Here is a 17,818-nt window from a genome sequence, read left to right on the forward strand (position 1 = left end):
GTTTATGTTACTTATTGCTTGTTCCACCCACTAGAATGTAAACTCCAGAAGGTGGAGGGCTGATCCTGTTTGTTCATCAAGTATCCTCAGTGCTCAGAACACTGCCCAGCACTCCACAGAGCTAGGTAAGTATCTCTGTACAGATTAGTTCCAGGAACTCTTTAGCCATCCTTGATTAGCAGAAACGGAATGTCCACAACAGGCTCAGACTCTTTTAAGAGTCTGAGAAGTGGGGAAAGAATTGCAATCCCAACCAAACACCAACGGCTATCACTGGATACCTTATTTCCACACCTGTGATCTCGAGAGAGACAAGTTATTTCCCCTTGACCTGGCTTACTTACCTTTCGTGAAGCCAAGAACTCCATGCCTTTCGCCACTTGGAAGCTGTAACAGATGAGATGCTCCAAGGTCAGGAAGTCCTTGTACAGATCTTCAGGAGCTGTCCAAAGAGGCAGGAGGATGGAGATCAGTATTCCTACCAGTTAGTGTGGTTTGTTCCTAAGTTGTTAGAGTAACGAGCTTTTCGAGACACAGGGATTAAATTTCAGGAAATAGAAGTAGGGAGTAAATGCTTTAACTTCTGTAAGTTTGCTGAGTCCCGGTGTCCTTAGCCTTCAACATACACCTTAGGGAAAATACTGGTTTTACCACTGGTTTTATCCAAATTAAGCCAATAAATCCAGGAGGTAGAAACAGAGGTAAAATTGGCATAGGTAACAGGAAAAGAAAGAGGACATTTCCAAATTTGCTGTTTTAAGCTGCTGTTTTTTTGTCGTGTACTCAGAGGGATAAACAATAGTTTTTATAGCAAGAGCTCTAAAAATAAACCAATATTCAGGGTCATTGAATCTTTTCTCTCCAGGCTTTGTCCGAGGATGAAGACCAAAGGTCAAACTACAATCTACAATGGATAACTAAAAATATCCAAAATGTTTTTTTCTTCTGTCACCTTCAGACTTACACAAGTGCTGTAAATACATTAAATCTTGTCTACAAGGATGTTTTTTCCTTCAAGGATGTGAATGAGAGATAACAGGAAAATGGAGAGAAAGATGAGTTTATGTGGAGTGGTGGTATTTACTTCAGTGCAACTGGTACAAATAAACACTAAGACATCAATGGGTGTTTCAAAATGATCTCTTAACTTTGGTCAGATAAGATAAGACTTACGGCTTCTTTCCCGGGAACAAATACCAGAGGAAACAAAAACTTAGTTGTAACAATAATCTCTAAGTATTAAAAAGTCTGCAAGCCTTTTTCTCAGTAACTTGTTATGTTATGCTTAGGCTAAAGGGCTCCTAGAGAACAATCAGTGAAACCTCCTCATTTTCCAGCTGTAGAAATGCAGGTTAGACTCCAGGCCAATGCTCTTTCTACACCAACACACTGCCTCAATCCCTTACATTTCTAGCTCACTGGATGCCATTTTTTGAGAGGGACGGAGCACGGTCCAGACAGCACCACTCAGGCCTGGACAACCTCCCCAGGTGCTCCTAGTCCAAGTCCTAGCCTCACACCACCTGCTCAGCTTGTAAGATAAAGAATCTAAGTGTAAGTCCTCTGTATAGGCCCATGTCAAGGAAAACAGTGTGTTTCTCCCACTCTGTCCTGACTGGGTTCTTCACTCCTCAAGAGGAGCCCAAGGCCAGGGACCCCCATCTCCACCTACACTCCTTCTGGGAGGAGCGGGCATGCAGTGTACCTCAGAGCTGGCTGACATCCTGACAGTAGGCTGGGCCACAGCTCTAAAGAGCACTAACATTTCCTGAGAACATGACCAAAGAAAGACAGTGCATGTCCTGAGCCCCCGCTGAGGAGGAGCAGCAGGAGCTATTTGTCGGGGTGAGGGGGGCAGGAGCAGCAGGTGGCTCCTGAACTGTGGGGGAGTTGGGTGTGATGAGCAGAGACTCCTTGTGTGCTGGTGAAGCTTGCAACGCGGGCTGAACCACTGGGGCTGGGGCCTTGGCCTCTCCCACTAGCAGTGCCGAGCCAGTACTTCAAGAGTGTCGCTGTGGTTGTCACCGATGCCCAGCCCACCTGTGCTGCCCATGTTTTTCAGGCTACCACTGCTTTGCCTCCCAACCTAACCCACTGCTCCATCAGGGCTTCCACACTTCCCTTTTGGGGAGACTGGATGGAGGCAGGCAAAAAATTCAGATCTCTCTCAGATAGATAGTATCAGATGGTTCCTATGACTGAATTCCTTGTGTCACCTCGTCTACTGCTGCAAGAGCAACGGATTTGAGCATGGAGGGAGCCCTGGCAGGTACCTTCCTCTTCCTCCACGTCACTGAGGGACTTCTCCTCCACAAACCCGGAGCTGGCGGAGCTCTGGCTGCTGGTGATGCTGTCCAGGCGGCGTTTCAGATCCACAGGGGTTTCCCCCACGTAGTCTTTCCCCTGACGGAACCGGGCCCCTTTGGACTATAAAGAAGCAAAAGAACAAACAAACTCCTTGAATACAGAACAGGCCTCCAAAAAGCACTGAACTGTGGAAACAATTAAAACCATTAAAAAACGGGCAGAAAGGACGTCGGGTGTAGAAGCATGTCGTCTGTGGGCTGAAATCTGGGGCACATTTTTGTACACAATAGGGTTTCTTCCATAACATCTAGCTCCTTCTTTAACTTCTAGAGATAAATGCCTCATTTCAAGTTCATGTAGACAAGCTTCCAGCATTAGGGTGTTTTTTTACAGAGGCACTTACACTCCCCAGGGTCCAATATGGCTGGGGGAGAGAATGACCCAGAGTGGCCTTCCTTCTGTCCTTTCCTTTCCTGGACTGCACTCGCCTTCTCCCCAACTCCCACACTCTGTAATGGGGCAGTGGCTTAAGGTCACAAAAATAAAACATGACAAGCATACGTTCCTCCAGAAGGTAAAAGAGGAAGTACAACAGCCAAGAGGTAATGTGAGATTTCTCAAAATTCAGAACCTCAACTAAAAAACTGGCCTGAAAAACAAAAACCAACCCCTAACCTGTACCCTTTGAGTTTCCTTCATTTTATAACACTGCCAGGGTCGAGTTAGGAAACAACATACCTTGTAGGGGACAAATTCATTTCTCTTGCTCCTTAAGTAAGTTGATAGGTTTCCAAACTTGCAGAATTCCACAATGACCATGAGGGGCCCTGCAGACAGCACAGCAGGTCAGGAAAGGACAAAGTGGTTTTTCACTCTCACCAAGTGCTTAATATTTCGATGAACCCAAAACACCTTAGAAGAAGGATGCAAACTTAGAGACCAGCTGCCCCCATCCCCTTCAGTCATAGCTCTTTTTTCAAAAGCAATTCACAATGAGATTAGCCAAAATTTCAGAAGAAAATCCATCTACTTGCTTTCAATGCAATCACTTAAGACAGCGATTTTTCAACCAGTGGGCTGTGGCTCTTAGGTGTGCCATGAAAATTTTTAAAGATCATTAAACTATTTTTGAAAGAAGTTCAAAGCGAAGTAAGTATATTCTTTTTTTTCCACTCTTTTTTTTTTTTTTAGATCAACATAATTTAACTGTGCCATGGAAGTTTAACTATAGGTTTTAACTATAGGTTCAAGTGTGTCGTGAGATAAAAAACGTTATCAGTGAAAGCACTGAGTTGACAGGACTCCACTTGGAGGGACCTGATTTTAAAGTCCTTTGCTTTCAAGTGTTTTGGGAAGTTTAGTTTTCTCATCTGAGCATCAGTTACACAAGTTGCAAACTCTATCATAGTGGGGAGATATTTTTTAATTCAGAGGAAGCTTTAGAATTAACTATAATGCCCATTAAACCTCCTCTGTGAATTCTATTTTTATGTAGGAATCTGGGAAGTTTTCTAAGTTAAGAAAATCAAGGCCATGGGAGTTAAATAATTTCCCTCAAATACTAGCAGAGAAGCATGTGCCAAGATTAGGCAACCCAAACCATCAGTGTTACTCACCTCCCGGCTTGGTGCAGGCCCCGAGGAGGTTGACCACGTTGAGATGGTGGCCGATGTGAATCAGGATCTTGAGCTCAGACATGAGGGCTCGGTGCTCACTGTGTGTTGCTCCTTCTACCGACACAGGGCAGAGAGGGAAATCACAGGTGCAGGGGTCACCTCGGGATGACTGACGCCCTCTCACTACCACCCATCACTGTGCCATTTACGCTTCAGGGTGATACAACGAGTGACCTAATTTGCAGACTAGGTGAATTTCCTCATAAGTCAAATGTAAATCCTATTTTCTAATTTGAAATAAAATTCATACCTTAAATGAACCCAGATGTTTACAGAAAAGAATCTACTGTGAAGTCTTTTTGCAAAGCAGAGAATACATCCACGTGGGCTCACGGCCAGTCTTTGCTTCTTCAGAACTGGGCTTTCATATTTCAGGCTTACTGTGCTTCTTAGGTCTGATCATTTCAATGCTTCCTCATAAGGAAGCAACACCATGTATTAAATATCCTCATGTTTTAGAGGCTACACTGAATGTTCCAGCCGATCTGTGCCAATCTGTTCAGGCAACTTAACAAGGGCCAGCTGGCAAGGCCAGTTGGCACCATTGGCTGACAGCACAAAGCCTGTGCGTCTGATCCTGTACACACTGCTACACCTCCCTCTGATTCACAGGCACAGTCCACACCTCAGGCCCTGATGAGCTGCCTCAATCTCACACACACCCTCAGCTACACACAGAAAAGGCAGAAGGAGCGCTGGCTTCAGGGCGCACCTGTGGGCCAAGGTTCAGCAGCACTGTCTCCAGTGAAAGCACATCCCAGAGGGAGTAAGAAGCTGTATGTGCATCACTCCCCCAAACTGGAACAGCTAGACCGAAAGTCCATTACTGCTAGGACTGACAATTACTTGTGCAGCTTTTTCATTTAAAAAGAAATCACCCATAATCCTTTCTTCCTAGCACACTCATTCTTTTTTTGCAAATTATCTTTTATATATGAAGTTCTTTTATACATTCCAATCCCAGAGAACATGTTTTTGCTTTTTATATTCCTCTCCATGTTTCTAGTTGGTCTATAATTATCCTACCCCATAATATATTAAGAAATAATTTTAACATAACCACAGTATTTTTTCCCCTATAATCAGGACCACTGAGCACAACTGTGCTAGCTGAGCCCTGACAAGGGCACCCAGACAAGGGAGGTGAAACCCTCCCCACGTGCCAGGCCACGTGCCCTGGCGTGAGGCTACAAAGGAGGGGCCTTTGTGCACTTTGCACGTGGGGTTATACAGGCTGCTGCATGCTTGGCTGGTGGGCCCACCTAAGGACAGAGCCACCAAAACAAGCCTCCATCACATAGAGAGACTGGATAAAACACAGAGAGTGACACATCACCGTATAGTTTGGTTTTTACCTTTCAACATTTTGACGGCCACGGTCCTGCAAGTTGCTGTCTTATCAATTCCAAAGGCATCTGCTTCAATCACCTGGCCAAAGGCACCACGTCCAAGAGGCTTGCCTGGAGTCAACAATAACGGCAAAGACAAAACACACTTGATTATTACACCACCAAAGTGATATTCCAACTAGACGGGGTGACTCTACGTCCCAGTTTAACAGGGTGATCCACTGTGTGCCCTTGTCTCAGCTTTATTATTTAATAATTGCTCCTTGGCTCTCCAAATGTCCTGTTTGACATGGTCCTATAGGGACCCGGCTTCAACTGACTACATGAGTGATTCCCCAAATTCAAGAGATGGAATTAATGTTCCAGAACTCAACCTCAGAATAGACTACATGTGTCATTATCCTAATGGGAGATGAGATGGCCTTATAAACCCAATATGAAAATAATAGCAATTGAAAAACGCACCCAGTTTCAGCCTGTCTCTGGGAAATTCCCATTTGTTGGCATCGTAAGGCAGGCGTTCACAATGCTCGTCCAGGGGCAGTTCATCTGGGTCCATGACGATGGACAAGTAGCCCGTCTTCAGCTCCCCTCCGCTGGCCTGGAAAGCATCAGTCGCCCCAGTAACACCCCCTGCCGCCCGCCTGCTGTTTACGCCCCTGTTGCTGTTTACAGCAGCCTCATTCCTGAGGTCATTTTCTAATAACACTCACGGGGTTTGAGAGTGGTTCTATTATAATCCTGCTTCTAGTGTCCCTTTCTCCCCCAGATGAGCTCAGAATTAAGTTTTAAAATCTTAATTACACCAGACAGTCCAAGCCCCTTTCCCCTCTAGTGGCTTCTATCAATTAAAGCCCTGAGGTGCAGCCAAAAAAAGTGGGCAAGAATGTTATTGTATTGAAATAAAAATGCCCCCATTGAGCCAATGACAATGGGAAGAAACAACTCAAAGGGCCCCAGTCATCTCCATTAATCATTAAAACCAACGTGCGTGAGACAGAGGGAAATTATTTTGTTACCCGCTTAACGGTCCGTAGGATGATGACAAGAAGTAGCCAGAAGAACATGGCGATCACCGCAGTGCCGACCAGGATGATGACCTCCAAGTTTGTCTTCTCCTGGGCACCTGAACAGACACAAATGAATGTCAGCAGGTGGAAATTCAGATCTTTTGATATAAGACAACAACGTTCAGCATGAAATTAAGATCTCATGAAACTCTTAGAAAAATTGGAGAAATCCTAAAGGACAATAGTCACACACCCCTCACCTGGATGAGTCTACAGGATTCTTTTATTGTTGTTGTTGTTGTTGTTTTTAGCTGGCTGGGGCTGGGTTCGAACCCACCACCCTCTGTACATGGGGCCGGCACCCTACCCACTGAGCCACAGGCACCACCCACTCTACAGGATTCTTAATGAGAAATTCAAAGCTTGCAAAATATTACTCACAAAACCTTCCAACAATAAAATTTTAAAGTAACAAAGGATAAAAGTATTAATATCTTAAAAGACAAATGTAGAAAGTGTTTGGAGGAAGAACAGTCTTTGATGGGAAGAAAACAGATCATGTTCTACAGAGGAGAAAAGCATTTCTATTTGGGGAAATAAAACTGTGGTTTTATGCTGATAGTCGACATTTTGAGTTATGCAGAGTTTGTAAAAGGGCCGGGTAAGAAGTCAAAAAATTGAAGTCCTTCGACTAGAAAGCTACTGATTACCACATACCTACTGTGCCCTCATTGCCATAATATATTTTCCCACTTAACCTTCTCAACTTTCAGTCTTAAAAGAAGAAACAGAAGATCAGAGAGGTTAAGCAGCTAGAACCAGGACACACAGCTAGTTGGTGGTCCAGTCAAGGGTTAAACAAGGTCTGTCCAACATGAGCTAACAATTACAGACACTACCTGGGTCCCTGAGTGGCAGGAGCCTGAGTGAGGAAAAGAGAGACAGCTGAGATGAGCACATCATGCACCGCCTGGTAATAGGAGTTTCAAGAGAACAGAAAACTAGGAGTCAGCAAGGAAAACTCAGATGCTCGAGACCCCAGAGAACAGCTCTGAGCAGGAGAAAGCAAAGGCAGGAAGGTTTTCCACTAAGAGTGAAGAGAGAGGGGGTATGGAAGCCATCATCACGGGGGTGGGTCGGGGGTGGGAGGTTCTCCCATCAGAAGAGCAAGCGCAGGGGGATGAAGGGCCCCTGTGCCTCCCGAGGGCAGAAGCTAAGTAACAAATTAGTCCGCAAAATAAGAGATACCTGTTATGAGACAAGGACCAAGTATGCTGAGAATAGGTTTCGTTTCTCTGGTGGTCTCAGCAAAGTAATTCTTTACACTAGAATTTTAGAAGTCCATTTGTGCACAAAGGGTAAAAAGTTCACACAAGTGAACTTTTCTAGAACTAGAGTATAAATGTTTTAACACAATAACTAAGTAAATGACATAAAGTCTATGTTAACCAGCTTGATGAAAGTATTTCAAATTGTATATGAAAACACTACACTGTACCCCATGTTTGCATTAATATATACAGCTATCATTTAATTAAAAAAAAAAGGTAAAAAGTTCATAGAGTCCATTTTCTATACAAGTTCATGTCTGAATATTTTCACATAACGTTTGGAAGCCTAGTGGGAGGATTCCTTTCTTAGGACTCTCTCCAGGTAGGAAGGAGCTACGAGGTCTATGCCTCTGCTACCTCCTGAGGCACCTGTAACAGCCAAGGGGGTGGGGCAGAGCACCCAAGGGTGAGGGAGCAGGATCTCCCAAGGGAATGTGTTTCCCTTTGGAAACGTAAAAACCACCCTGTCCTCTGAAATCTGCATTTGTAAGTGCGGTTTATGAAATGGTAATGAGCCTACAGATTTGCAAACGCATCACTGTATCTCCATGCAACTTGGCAAGGACTGGACAGATTAAAGGGATCGAAATCCAGACTTCAAGAGACAAGTCGGGATGAGCTCACTGAAACCCGCAAGTCTCCCTCTGTCCCCTCCGTCTTTCTTCCTGGTGCCTGCCATTCCCTGGCCCTCACAATGCAGTTGTATTGTTCTTTCAGTGGGTTATTAAAAAAAAGATGTAGGAATACACTTCTGAAGATAAAATATTCTGACACAAATTACTTCTCCTATCTGAGAAAATGCCATATTTCACATCACTCCTTGCATACACATATAGGTTTCCTTTCATATTTAGATAAGAGGCAAAAATTTTCCATTTCAGAAAAACAATGGCCTATTGTTCACAAGTGAATCTTAATTATCTTTAGTTCAGTGGAAACTCTGAACCCTTGCGAATATAGGACGGCGTTTACCTTCACAACTAGGCAGCGATTCTAATATTTTTCCAAATAAATAAATATACAGGTATCATCTCGGTAAGTTAATTGAGCCATTCAAAGAATCAGGGCAAGGAAGATATTTTAAGAATTTTTCCATAGTAAGAACTCTAAGGATAGGAAATTGGATGCAAGCAGAATCATAACAACATTCATTATGTTATCTGGCTCAGAGAATACACACTTCTTGAAGAAAAGTTATGGGGGACAAAGAAGATTAAAAATCATCTCTAGTCATCCCTCCCAAAGTGTGCGGGTGGATATAAGGTACAGACTAATCACACACCCAACGTGCCTATGATTAGTTTTTCCACTGACCTTCTATTATGAAAAAGGCTTCCACTTTTGCACAGCCCAGAACATTGCAGGCCTGGCAGGTGTAGAGGCCCTCATCCTCCTTCCTCACTCTGCGGATAGTAAGGTTCCGGTTCCCGTCTTTCAGGACAATGCCTAAGGCAGGAGAAACATGATTATTCTTATTTATAATGATGTGGTCTGTGGAGTTTTCCAGAAATTTTTATTTTTTTAATATAAATGCTGCCCTTCACACCTTGGGCTATTATCTAACTCTGAAAAATTACATAGGCTCTACTGCTGACTCATCTCCCATGGGGCTTCCACAGAATTAAACAAGTCTCCAAATATTCTGAATCCAAGTCTATGAAATGAGCCAGACCACAGACATTAATGCTGCTTACTTTTTAACCTTAAAATAAATTGAGAGATGATATGGGTTTTATGTAACATCCCTGGGAAAACTCTGCAGCCAAAGAAACAGAGACAAATTCTACTTACCTGAGTCTTCTACGAGGGTTTCATTATCTTTAAACCAGGTAATCTGTGGAGGGGGATTCCCAGACGTTATGCATGAAACCTCAATGGTTTCACCAATATTTGTCGTCTGATTGTCCAGGTTTCCTGTGATCATGGGTGTCATACGCTCTAGGCATATAAAAAGAAAATCATGGAACACACAGTTATAACTGGGAATGATTTTTAGTATCAATACATTTTTAAAGCAGTTTAAACTTAGTAAACAGTTGCTTGTGTTTACTCAGCTGCAAATACACAGAGGCTGATGACAGCACTGGCCACTGGGTATGGTTAGAGGAAGCAAGTCAGAGAGAGGAGCGAGAGGACTCGTGTTTTGAACGTTCCTGTCAACGATTCTAGCTGGTAACCACATTGCTACATCAAGGTTCAGGGTCACCTTTATGGATTTTCCTCTAATCAGACATGGCTTCCCAATAGGGAAACATCCGTCCCATGAAGGTTCTAGCCAATGTAGAATGCCGCCATGTTTTTTCTCGGAAAGTGCCAAACTTCCATTAGTTCAACAAAGAAGACCTTGTATTTATTTCAAAATTTTTTAAAAACTTGTTTATATGATTTTTGTTCCTCACCATGAGTCTTATGTGACAGGAAAAACAGGACCCCAGTGTTACTTCACAGGTGAAATAACTGAAGTGCAGGGGCAGTTAAGCAACGTGGCACAATTGTTTAACTGCTCCTAGAAGTTAAGGGTATGGTTTAACTGTTTACTGAACCTACTAAGTCCAAAAGATTGGTCCAGTGCTATTTCTGCTAAAATACAAACAAACCAAACAATGCCCTCCTAAGAAACGTCATGGATTTAAGGAAAATGAAGCCCTCGAGTGTTTGTCCAAATGGACAGGAAAAGTTTAGATTCACCCTTTCCCCAAATCATCAAAGTGCTGTGCAAATATCTTGTTCAAATCAACTGACCTTCCAAAGGGATCATGCGGAAAAAATCCACTTTAACACTCTAGCAAAATGAGATTACCTCAACAGTGTGCCACACTGGGGTTTAAGCAAATGTGCTGGATTCTAGTCTATTTCTAAGAATAGATTTTAGGGAAAAAGATGGGCGTCCTCAGAGGAGCAAATCCACGGACTGTGAGCACATACCCCTGTACCCCTGGGTGTGGCAAGGCTCAGCATCCCTTCACAATCTCTTTCTGACTTTTCCCATTAGTTTGAAACCAGACCACCCACCAACGTCAACAGAAAGTACACGGTGATACATGTGTTGTGATCTGAAGGGTCCTAGAGAAACCTGACCTCAAAATATCTCTTCTTCTGACACTTGAGTCTTAAACACAGTAAGCCTTATGCTAGTAGGTATCAGTGGACAGCTCTGAAAATATATCAAGGCCTCTGAGGAAGATATTATCCCTCTAAAACTTCAGTGTAGATAAACTCACCTGGGCAGATCCCCTTCCTAACAGTAAAAAACAAGAGTACACACTCATTGTAGGGACTGGGAAGAGAAGAAAATGCAGAGGGAGCAGCACACAGAGCAGCGGCACAGACCTGCAGAGGCAGGGCTGCCCATCCCTGGTGCAAGGCACAAGGTTGGAAAGGTGTACAGAGAGGCTCCATGGGGAATTTATGAAGCTATTTGTTCATTAAAATTATCATCCCATTGACCTTGAACTACAGCTGACCACATGGGATGGCCCAGAGGCAAGGCAGTGAGTAGTGTGTACACTACTTTGCAGGGACTCGTCCAGGTCCTGAACTCAGCCCATCACCCCCGTCTCCACACAGCAGTCAGTATAAGCTGCACCCAGTGTGTGCCGCTATGTTCTGTGACCAGAACTACAACAGGGAGCCAAGTAGAGATCAATCCTGCCCTCACGGACTCAGAGACCTCACTGTGCTCTGACCTCCCAGGGGCTGCCTGTGCTCCCATCCCACCCATCTTGTTCACCACCATGCATTTCTGGAACCCTCTCTAGTTCATCGCAGGCATTCCACAAATGTGCACGCCAATGCCCAGGAACACGGCAGAAATTTTCCAGTTTCAAGCTCATACCTTGCATGTACTTGAGTTACCCCATCATCAGAGTTGAAAGGAACCATGTTATTTTCTTTTTTAATATATCATTTCACCATTGCTACCTTTTTCTGCCTCAAGCACGCTCTACTTCCTAAGCTCCTAGAGAATGGTAGTTTTTGCACAGAACCCCAAACCACAGCCATTCCAACCACCTCTAGAAATGATCTGGAGTGCCAGACGGCCTCCCTACCTAGAACTGTGAGCTGCTTGACCACACAATGTCTTTTCTTGGTCTTCCTGTCTTGAGCAAAGCAGACGTAGTCTCCTTGGTCCTGCAAGGATGCATTCTGGAGTTCCATGATCAAAATGTCATTTGTGCTATTAGAGAACATCGTGGCATTCAATTTCTGAAGAGTATCCAGGTTCTTGCAAAGAGGCGTGGGCAAGTCTCCGACGTGGATCGGCAGAGCTGGTGAGCCAACCCTGTACCATGTCAGGTTCTCAAACATAGTTCTGTCTGCACTGCACCACAAAGACACACTCTCCTGCTCAGATGGCTGGGTGCCAGGCTGCAAAGTAATTTCAGGACCCCCTGAAATGTAAAGCCACAGTTAGAGGGTGGGGACCTCAGTCGCTGCAGCACACTGTCATCTTCAGGCTGCTCTAAAGGACCCAAAAAAGCTCTAGCAATCTCAGACGATGAAAAGGACACAACCAAGCTAGACAGTTCAGGTCCCCAAAATTATTTGACTGAGATGTGAATTAATTTTCCCCAGATATTTATCACATAAACTTATCTGAGCTCTAAGCAAAGTGTCGGGGATAAGAAAAAACAAAATCCAAAGCAGAGCATCTAATCATGACACAGAATTTTTAAAAACTTAGCTCCTCTCTAACACAGAACACTCAGTGCTGGTAAAGCTACATTTATTCCAACCAATTAGCCCAGACTAAAATGTTTTATTCAACTGGACACGGTGGCTCACGTAATTCTAGCACTCTGGAAGGGTTACTAAATACACCCACACACTTTGGGTGGGATGACTAGGGGTGATTTTTTAATCAGAGTGCTTAGTAAGTCAAAGCACTCTGGCACTCTTTGTGCCCAAGCTCAGAAGTTTGAGACCAGCCTCAACAAGAGCGAGACTCCATCTCCACTAACAATAGAAAAACTAGCCGGGTATCATGCCAGGTGCCTGTAGTCCCAACGATTCAGGAGGCTGAGGCAAGAAGATCACTTGAGCTCAGGAGTCAGAGGTTGTTGTGAGCTAAGATGACACCATGTCCCTCTACCCAGAGCAACAGGGTGAGACTCTATCTCAAAAAAAAAATAAAAGAAAAGAAAATATTTTATTCAGTATCATTAGCTAAGGCCTGTCTTCAAAATTAAAGACCATAGGCAAAGCCAGCAGCACTGGGAAGGCACAGCTCCTAAGTCATTCTGAACACTCCCGGAGAGCCCACACGCGGTCGAGCTGCAAGCTCCGGGACACAGCCCCATGCCAAGCACCAGCCAGACCCCCAGGACCGAGGCGCAGATACGACACAGAGCTTGTGGTTTAAGCCATCTGTGAAACCATTCTCTCTCTACTGACTTCACACAGGCCCAGGAGATAGCTGAGGAGTTATGAACTTTTAATTTACGAACATTTAATCTATGAACAAAAGCATCACATTATCAATCTAAGCTGTCTTCCTCAATGCCATGCCCCTCATGAGACTGGCAAGGACCACAGCTCCTGCCCACTCTTTCAGTGACCTGACCCCCCATCCAGAGAAGTGACTTACTGGTCACGTGGAAGGGGATGACCCTCTCTCCTCTCCCGACTTTGTTGACGGCCTCACATTTGTACAAAGCTGACACATTTGCCGCTTGGACAATCAGAGTACTTACAGTCTGTGGGAAAACACAAATCCAGACCGTAAACAACGCGGCTCGTTTGTGCTTGTGCATTCAGACTCAAATTCAGCAGCACCCCCACGGCTCTGACCCGCCCGCTTCACTCCCACTTCCCCACTGCCCACTCTCAAATTTACAAAATCACAAGGCTGACAATCCCTTGTTCAAAATGCCTGGAACCAAAAATGTTTGAGGGTTTTTTTGTTTTTTCTTGGTTTTTTTTATAGATTTGGTACATTTGCATAATATATTTACTAGTTAAACACCCCTAATCTAAAATTCATAATGCTGAAGAAAAGAGCATTTCCCTTGAGTGTTATGTCGACACAAAAAGTATTAGATTCTGTAACATTTCAGATTCTGGATTGGGGTAGCAAATCTGCATAAGTAAAATGAGCTTTGGAGACCATGAAATTAATGGTGTGTTTTCATATAATGATACACATTTTCTCATTCTCCTGTTTATAAAATCAGAATCACTTTACACAAATGTATGATTGAATGACATGGGTATTTTTTTTCTGATAAGCTATTAAGAAATTAATAGTACTGTTAAAAGCCAATGATGTTTTCAAACTGATTTTAAAATGCCAGCATTTTATTACACAGACTCTTTGATTATTGATCTCCAATATGCCTCACATACAATTGTACCACCCTTCCATTAAAGAGAGAGATTTTCAAATCATAAAACTTCAAACTCACTTTGTTTTTCCCTTCGACTAGGGCATATTGATTTTTGCTGACTTCCATTTTATTTCCCCCCTGGAAGTCCTCCACTCTCCTCCACTCCTTACAAGCATATGGGTTTATCATTGAGACAGCTTGGCTGTAGGAAAGACAGATTATGTCAGAATTCAATTTTTCTTTAATTCAAATCAATAGTAAGGAAAAGGGTCAGACTTTGGTCTCTCTGTTCTTAGAAAGGACTTTCAAGGTGGCCTACCACATGACGAGACTTGGTGCCAAATAAAAACAGGCCTGGGTAGGGAAGGGAAAGGTTCTAGGTAGACTCATTCAGGATATAGGAGGGAAACAGCTATTCTGGGAACAAACCTTCATTCATAAATTGGATCGACAAGACAATTCAAGTTAAATTAGTTCAAAGGAAGAAAGGAAACTTAGAAGCCACTGGGCTTCTGAAAGCAATGTCTCTGGCCCCACAGCCTCTGTGAAGGAAATGGTCGGCCACTGAGAAAGAAGCCAGTTGCAACCCTTTCGAAAACAACAACAGGAAGTGGACTGCTTAGGGTGGCGGTGGGCCGGCTGTCGTGGCTGTGCTTTCCCTGAGGATGTCTGGGCTTGTGTTAGAACGTGATAAGCTGGGACCCAGAAGCTGAGGGCTGGGGCTGGGTCGTGTCTGCCTCACACCCATCAGAACTTCCTCAGGGACACAGACAAGAAGCAGCCATGTGGCACTCACTAGCTGATCGGTACAAGGAGAAAAACCCACGAGTGGCAGGCAGCCACCTGGGCAGATCAGCCCTGCATCTGGGGAAGTGTACATCAGGGCTAACCTACTGAGAGAGCTAGCTAACCCCGTGGGGGATATCCCAACCAAAGACACAGTAAGAAGGGCGATTCAGAGTACCACTTGTGGGGAAACTTTCTTATGGACAGCCTTGTGGGTTCAGAATAGAGCACAGCATGGCTTGGCCATAAGAAGTGCAAGATGGCAGGACAGGAAGAGTGGTGCCTGCTCACCTGGACACGGCGGGGCACTCCTCCTCCAGCTGCCAGTACCAGCGGATGTGGTACGCAGGAGGGACAGCATAGACCGTGCAGGTCAGCGTCTGGGTGCTGCCATACTGGTAAGAATCCACAGGAGAGATCAGAGACTTCTCACCAATCTGGGGTGGGACTGAACATAGGAAAAATAACTTTTGGATTGTCAATCAGCTTTGAAGACTGAAAAGCAGAGGATTTCAGTAACTAAAGCTGACCCTTTGTTAAGCACATGATTCTGACCCTTCTTTCAATTTCAAAGAACATCTAGATTTGGAAACAGATCTGAGTTCTAGCGACACTCATAAAACTAACAATAAGCCATTAATAATAATAAGTGAATAAACCAAATGACTTCAGGCAAGACTCCCAAGCCTGTGCCTTCGTTCCACTCATCTGCGTTAGAGACGGTTGTCTGTCCTCCCATCTTGCAAGATCAGAGTGAGACAACAGAAGGAAAATGGCTGAATAACATCACACATTTATTACGTGTCCAGCATTGTTCTAAGTGGTTTGCTCTAAGTCACTTAATCCTCACAACCACCATCACTGTCCCCATGATACAAAGAAGAAAAATGAAACACAAAAAAGTTAAATGACTTGCCCAAAGTCCCCCAGCGAACAAACTTAGACACTCTGACTTCTGAACCAAAGCACTGAACTGCACAATGGAGGAGGTTGTCAGTCTTCACGGAGTCACGCTGCCACCACCAGCAGAGCTTCTCACCGCCTCTCCTCCTTTACTTCTCCTCCCTTCCTCCTCACTGGTCTCCCTTTTTTTCTTTCTTTCTTTTTTGGCTCCAAAGTCATTAGTGCACAACTATTTCCTTATTGCTATCAACCTAAAGCCCTAGATTATACATTCAAAACCTGACCTGCTTTTTAAGTTTATTTCACATCGGAGTAAGTGCCAGGGAGAGTCAGATGCTCAGTAACGTCATAAACTGATGAGATGTGTCCTCACTGCCCATTTTCCTGTGTTTATTTCATGTTCATTTTTTTCTCTCATCCTACTTACAAGCTTTCCAGCCCCCCCCCCCGCCCCCCTAGCTCTCCACTCCCAAGCTGCTTCTAAGCAACCTTTCTGGAACCTGTTATCTTTAAAATATTCCCTGAAAAGAGAAATTAAGCCAAGCTCCCCAGGCATACAGACCACCTGGGGAAGCACCTTCATATCATAAGAGAATACCCTGAAGTGTCAACACACCATGCCAGGAGGCAACACAAAACCTCGGCGGGGATGTGACTCTCAAACTGTTTGGAACAAGATATTAATAGAGTACTGGGAAAGTACTCTTGTCATATACATTTGTTAAACCTCGAATACTCTACGTCTCTCCCCTTGAAGAATGGCAATGTTCAAGGTCCTGAGAAGTCCTGCAATAAAGAAGCCTGTTTTATGTCAGCTTAGTCCCTCCCACACATCCTTCTCCTCCCACCCAAACATTTGTTTATGTCTTTCAGCTTGAGAAAACAAAGTTCAAATCATCCCTAAATCAAAAACGTACTATCTTCCCTTTACAGATTCAGAGTCAGATGCTAGACCCCTGTCAAAAGAAAAGAAAAAGACTCCAACCAAGTCAATGGTGTCAACTTCAAAAGGCTTCAGGGTTGAAATGTGCCCATGATGCTGCACCAACTACAACATCAAGCCAGAAGCTTCCCACAAAATCCAAGGAGAAGAGTTCTGCACATCTGCATGCCAGGTGTGCCCAAAGAGGCAGGGTACCCCAGCTCTCCCTACGCTGCACGGTCACGGTAATGGAGCTTGGGCTTCACAACTGTCCCTGCAGGCATTCGTCTCTCACGGCATTTGGCCACCAGTTGCACCATCCACTTTAATCTTGCATTTGATGGCCACACCACAGGCCTACACAGCCTCTCACACAAACGTCGCTAGAGCACACTGGTTCACATCGACTTCAGCTCCCCCACCCAGGATCATTTCACACACATGGGCCCCGTCATGGTGTCGGACAAGCAGCAGGAGACAAAGGAAGGTGGCATGGTGGCTTAGGGAGACACAGTCACACTCTTCATGATGCATCTTGGGCAGAGAGGAAACCCGTATGAACTCACCATTCACGGCCAGGGACACCATGTGGCTCTGCTTGTCCTTTGAAATGGGGTTGGTCAGGATGACGGTGTAATTTCCTGCGTCTTTTTCACTCACTTCCATGATTGTCAGTGCATGCCCCACTTTAACTGTGTGATTGGACTCAATGAGTCTTCCGTTTTTATACCTATAGGAAAAAAATTCTCAGGACTGAGAACCAGCCAAGCCTGTACCTTCATGTGAAACAATGCTGTGGACTTATTCGCGCAGTTACCATTTTATTTCAGGAGCTGGGTATCCAAGGCACTTCACCGGGATCCTGACGTACTCCCCAACCGAAGCTTCCACCAAAGACTCCATGCCACTGTCAAAAGCGACAAAAGGTTTTTCTGGAAGAAAATAAAAATAATTATTCTTGTAAATGTCAACTTACTGCTGTTATTTGGTTTTATTATTTAAAGGGAAAAGTCAAAGACCTTGGGAGGTTCTGAGCAGCACAATTCTGAGATTGCCCACACTCCCTTTAGAAGGGTCACCGTCCAGCGTCTTCCTGTCTTTGCATTTGCTTTTCTCAGCCTCCTACTACACACCCACAAGCTTACTGATTTCTCAGGACTCAACTCCAGCATTCACTCCTAGTGCAGTTTTCTCTACATCCCCAGGGC

General features: G+C 44.4%; 1 protein-coding gene across 1 annotated transcript in view; it reads right to left on the reverse strand.

Moving 5' to 3' along the window:
• Positions 1–17,818, reverse strand: part of KDR (kinase insert domain receptor) — a 46,875-nt gene that overhangs the window by 14,228 nt on the left and 14,829 nt on the right. The window contains exons 8-22 of the mRNA XM_023515989.1: positions 17,428–17,542; positions 17,177–17,340; positions 15,077–15,233; positions 14,078–14,201; positions 13,261–13,369; positions 11,723–12,064; positions 9,465–9,611; positions 8,988–9,119; positions 6,352–6,458; positions 5,798–5,933; positions 5,339–5,443; positions 3,924–4,037; positions 3,046–3,134; positions 2,274–2,427; positions 345–442 (exon numbers count right to left, since the gene is read on the reverse strand). Coding sequence (XP_023371757.1) covers positions 345–442; positions 2,274–2,427; positions 3,046–3,134; positions 3,924–4,037; positions 5,339–5,443; positions 5,798–5,933; positions 6,352–6,458; positions 8,988–9,119; positions 9,465–9,611; positions 11,723–12,064; positions 13,261–13,369; positions 14,078–14,201; positions 15,077–15,233; positions 17,177–17,340; positions 17,428–17,542 — 2,093 coding nt within the window. The remainder of the gene's footprint in view (positions 1–344; positions 443–2,273; positions 2,428–3,045; positions 3,135–3,923; positions 4,038–5,338; positions 5,444–5,797; positions 5,934–6,351; positions 6,459–8,987; positions 9,120–9,464; positions 9,612–11,722; positions 12,065–13,260; positions 13,370–14,077; positions 14,202–15,076; positions 15,234–17,176; positions 17,341–17,427; positions 17,543–17,818) is intronic.

This window comes from Otolemur garnettii, unplaced genomic scaffold (genome assembly GCF_000181295.1).
Source record: "Otolemur garnettii isolate 467f Iridium unplaced genomic scaffold, OtoGar3 scaffold00083, whole genome shotgun sequence".
Classification (NCBI taxonomy): Eukaryota; Metazoa; Chordata; class Mammalia; order Primates; family Galagidae; genus Otolemur; species Otolemur garnettii.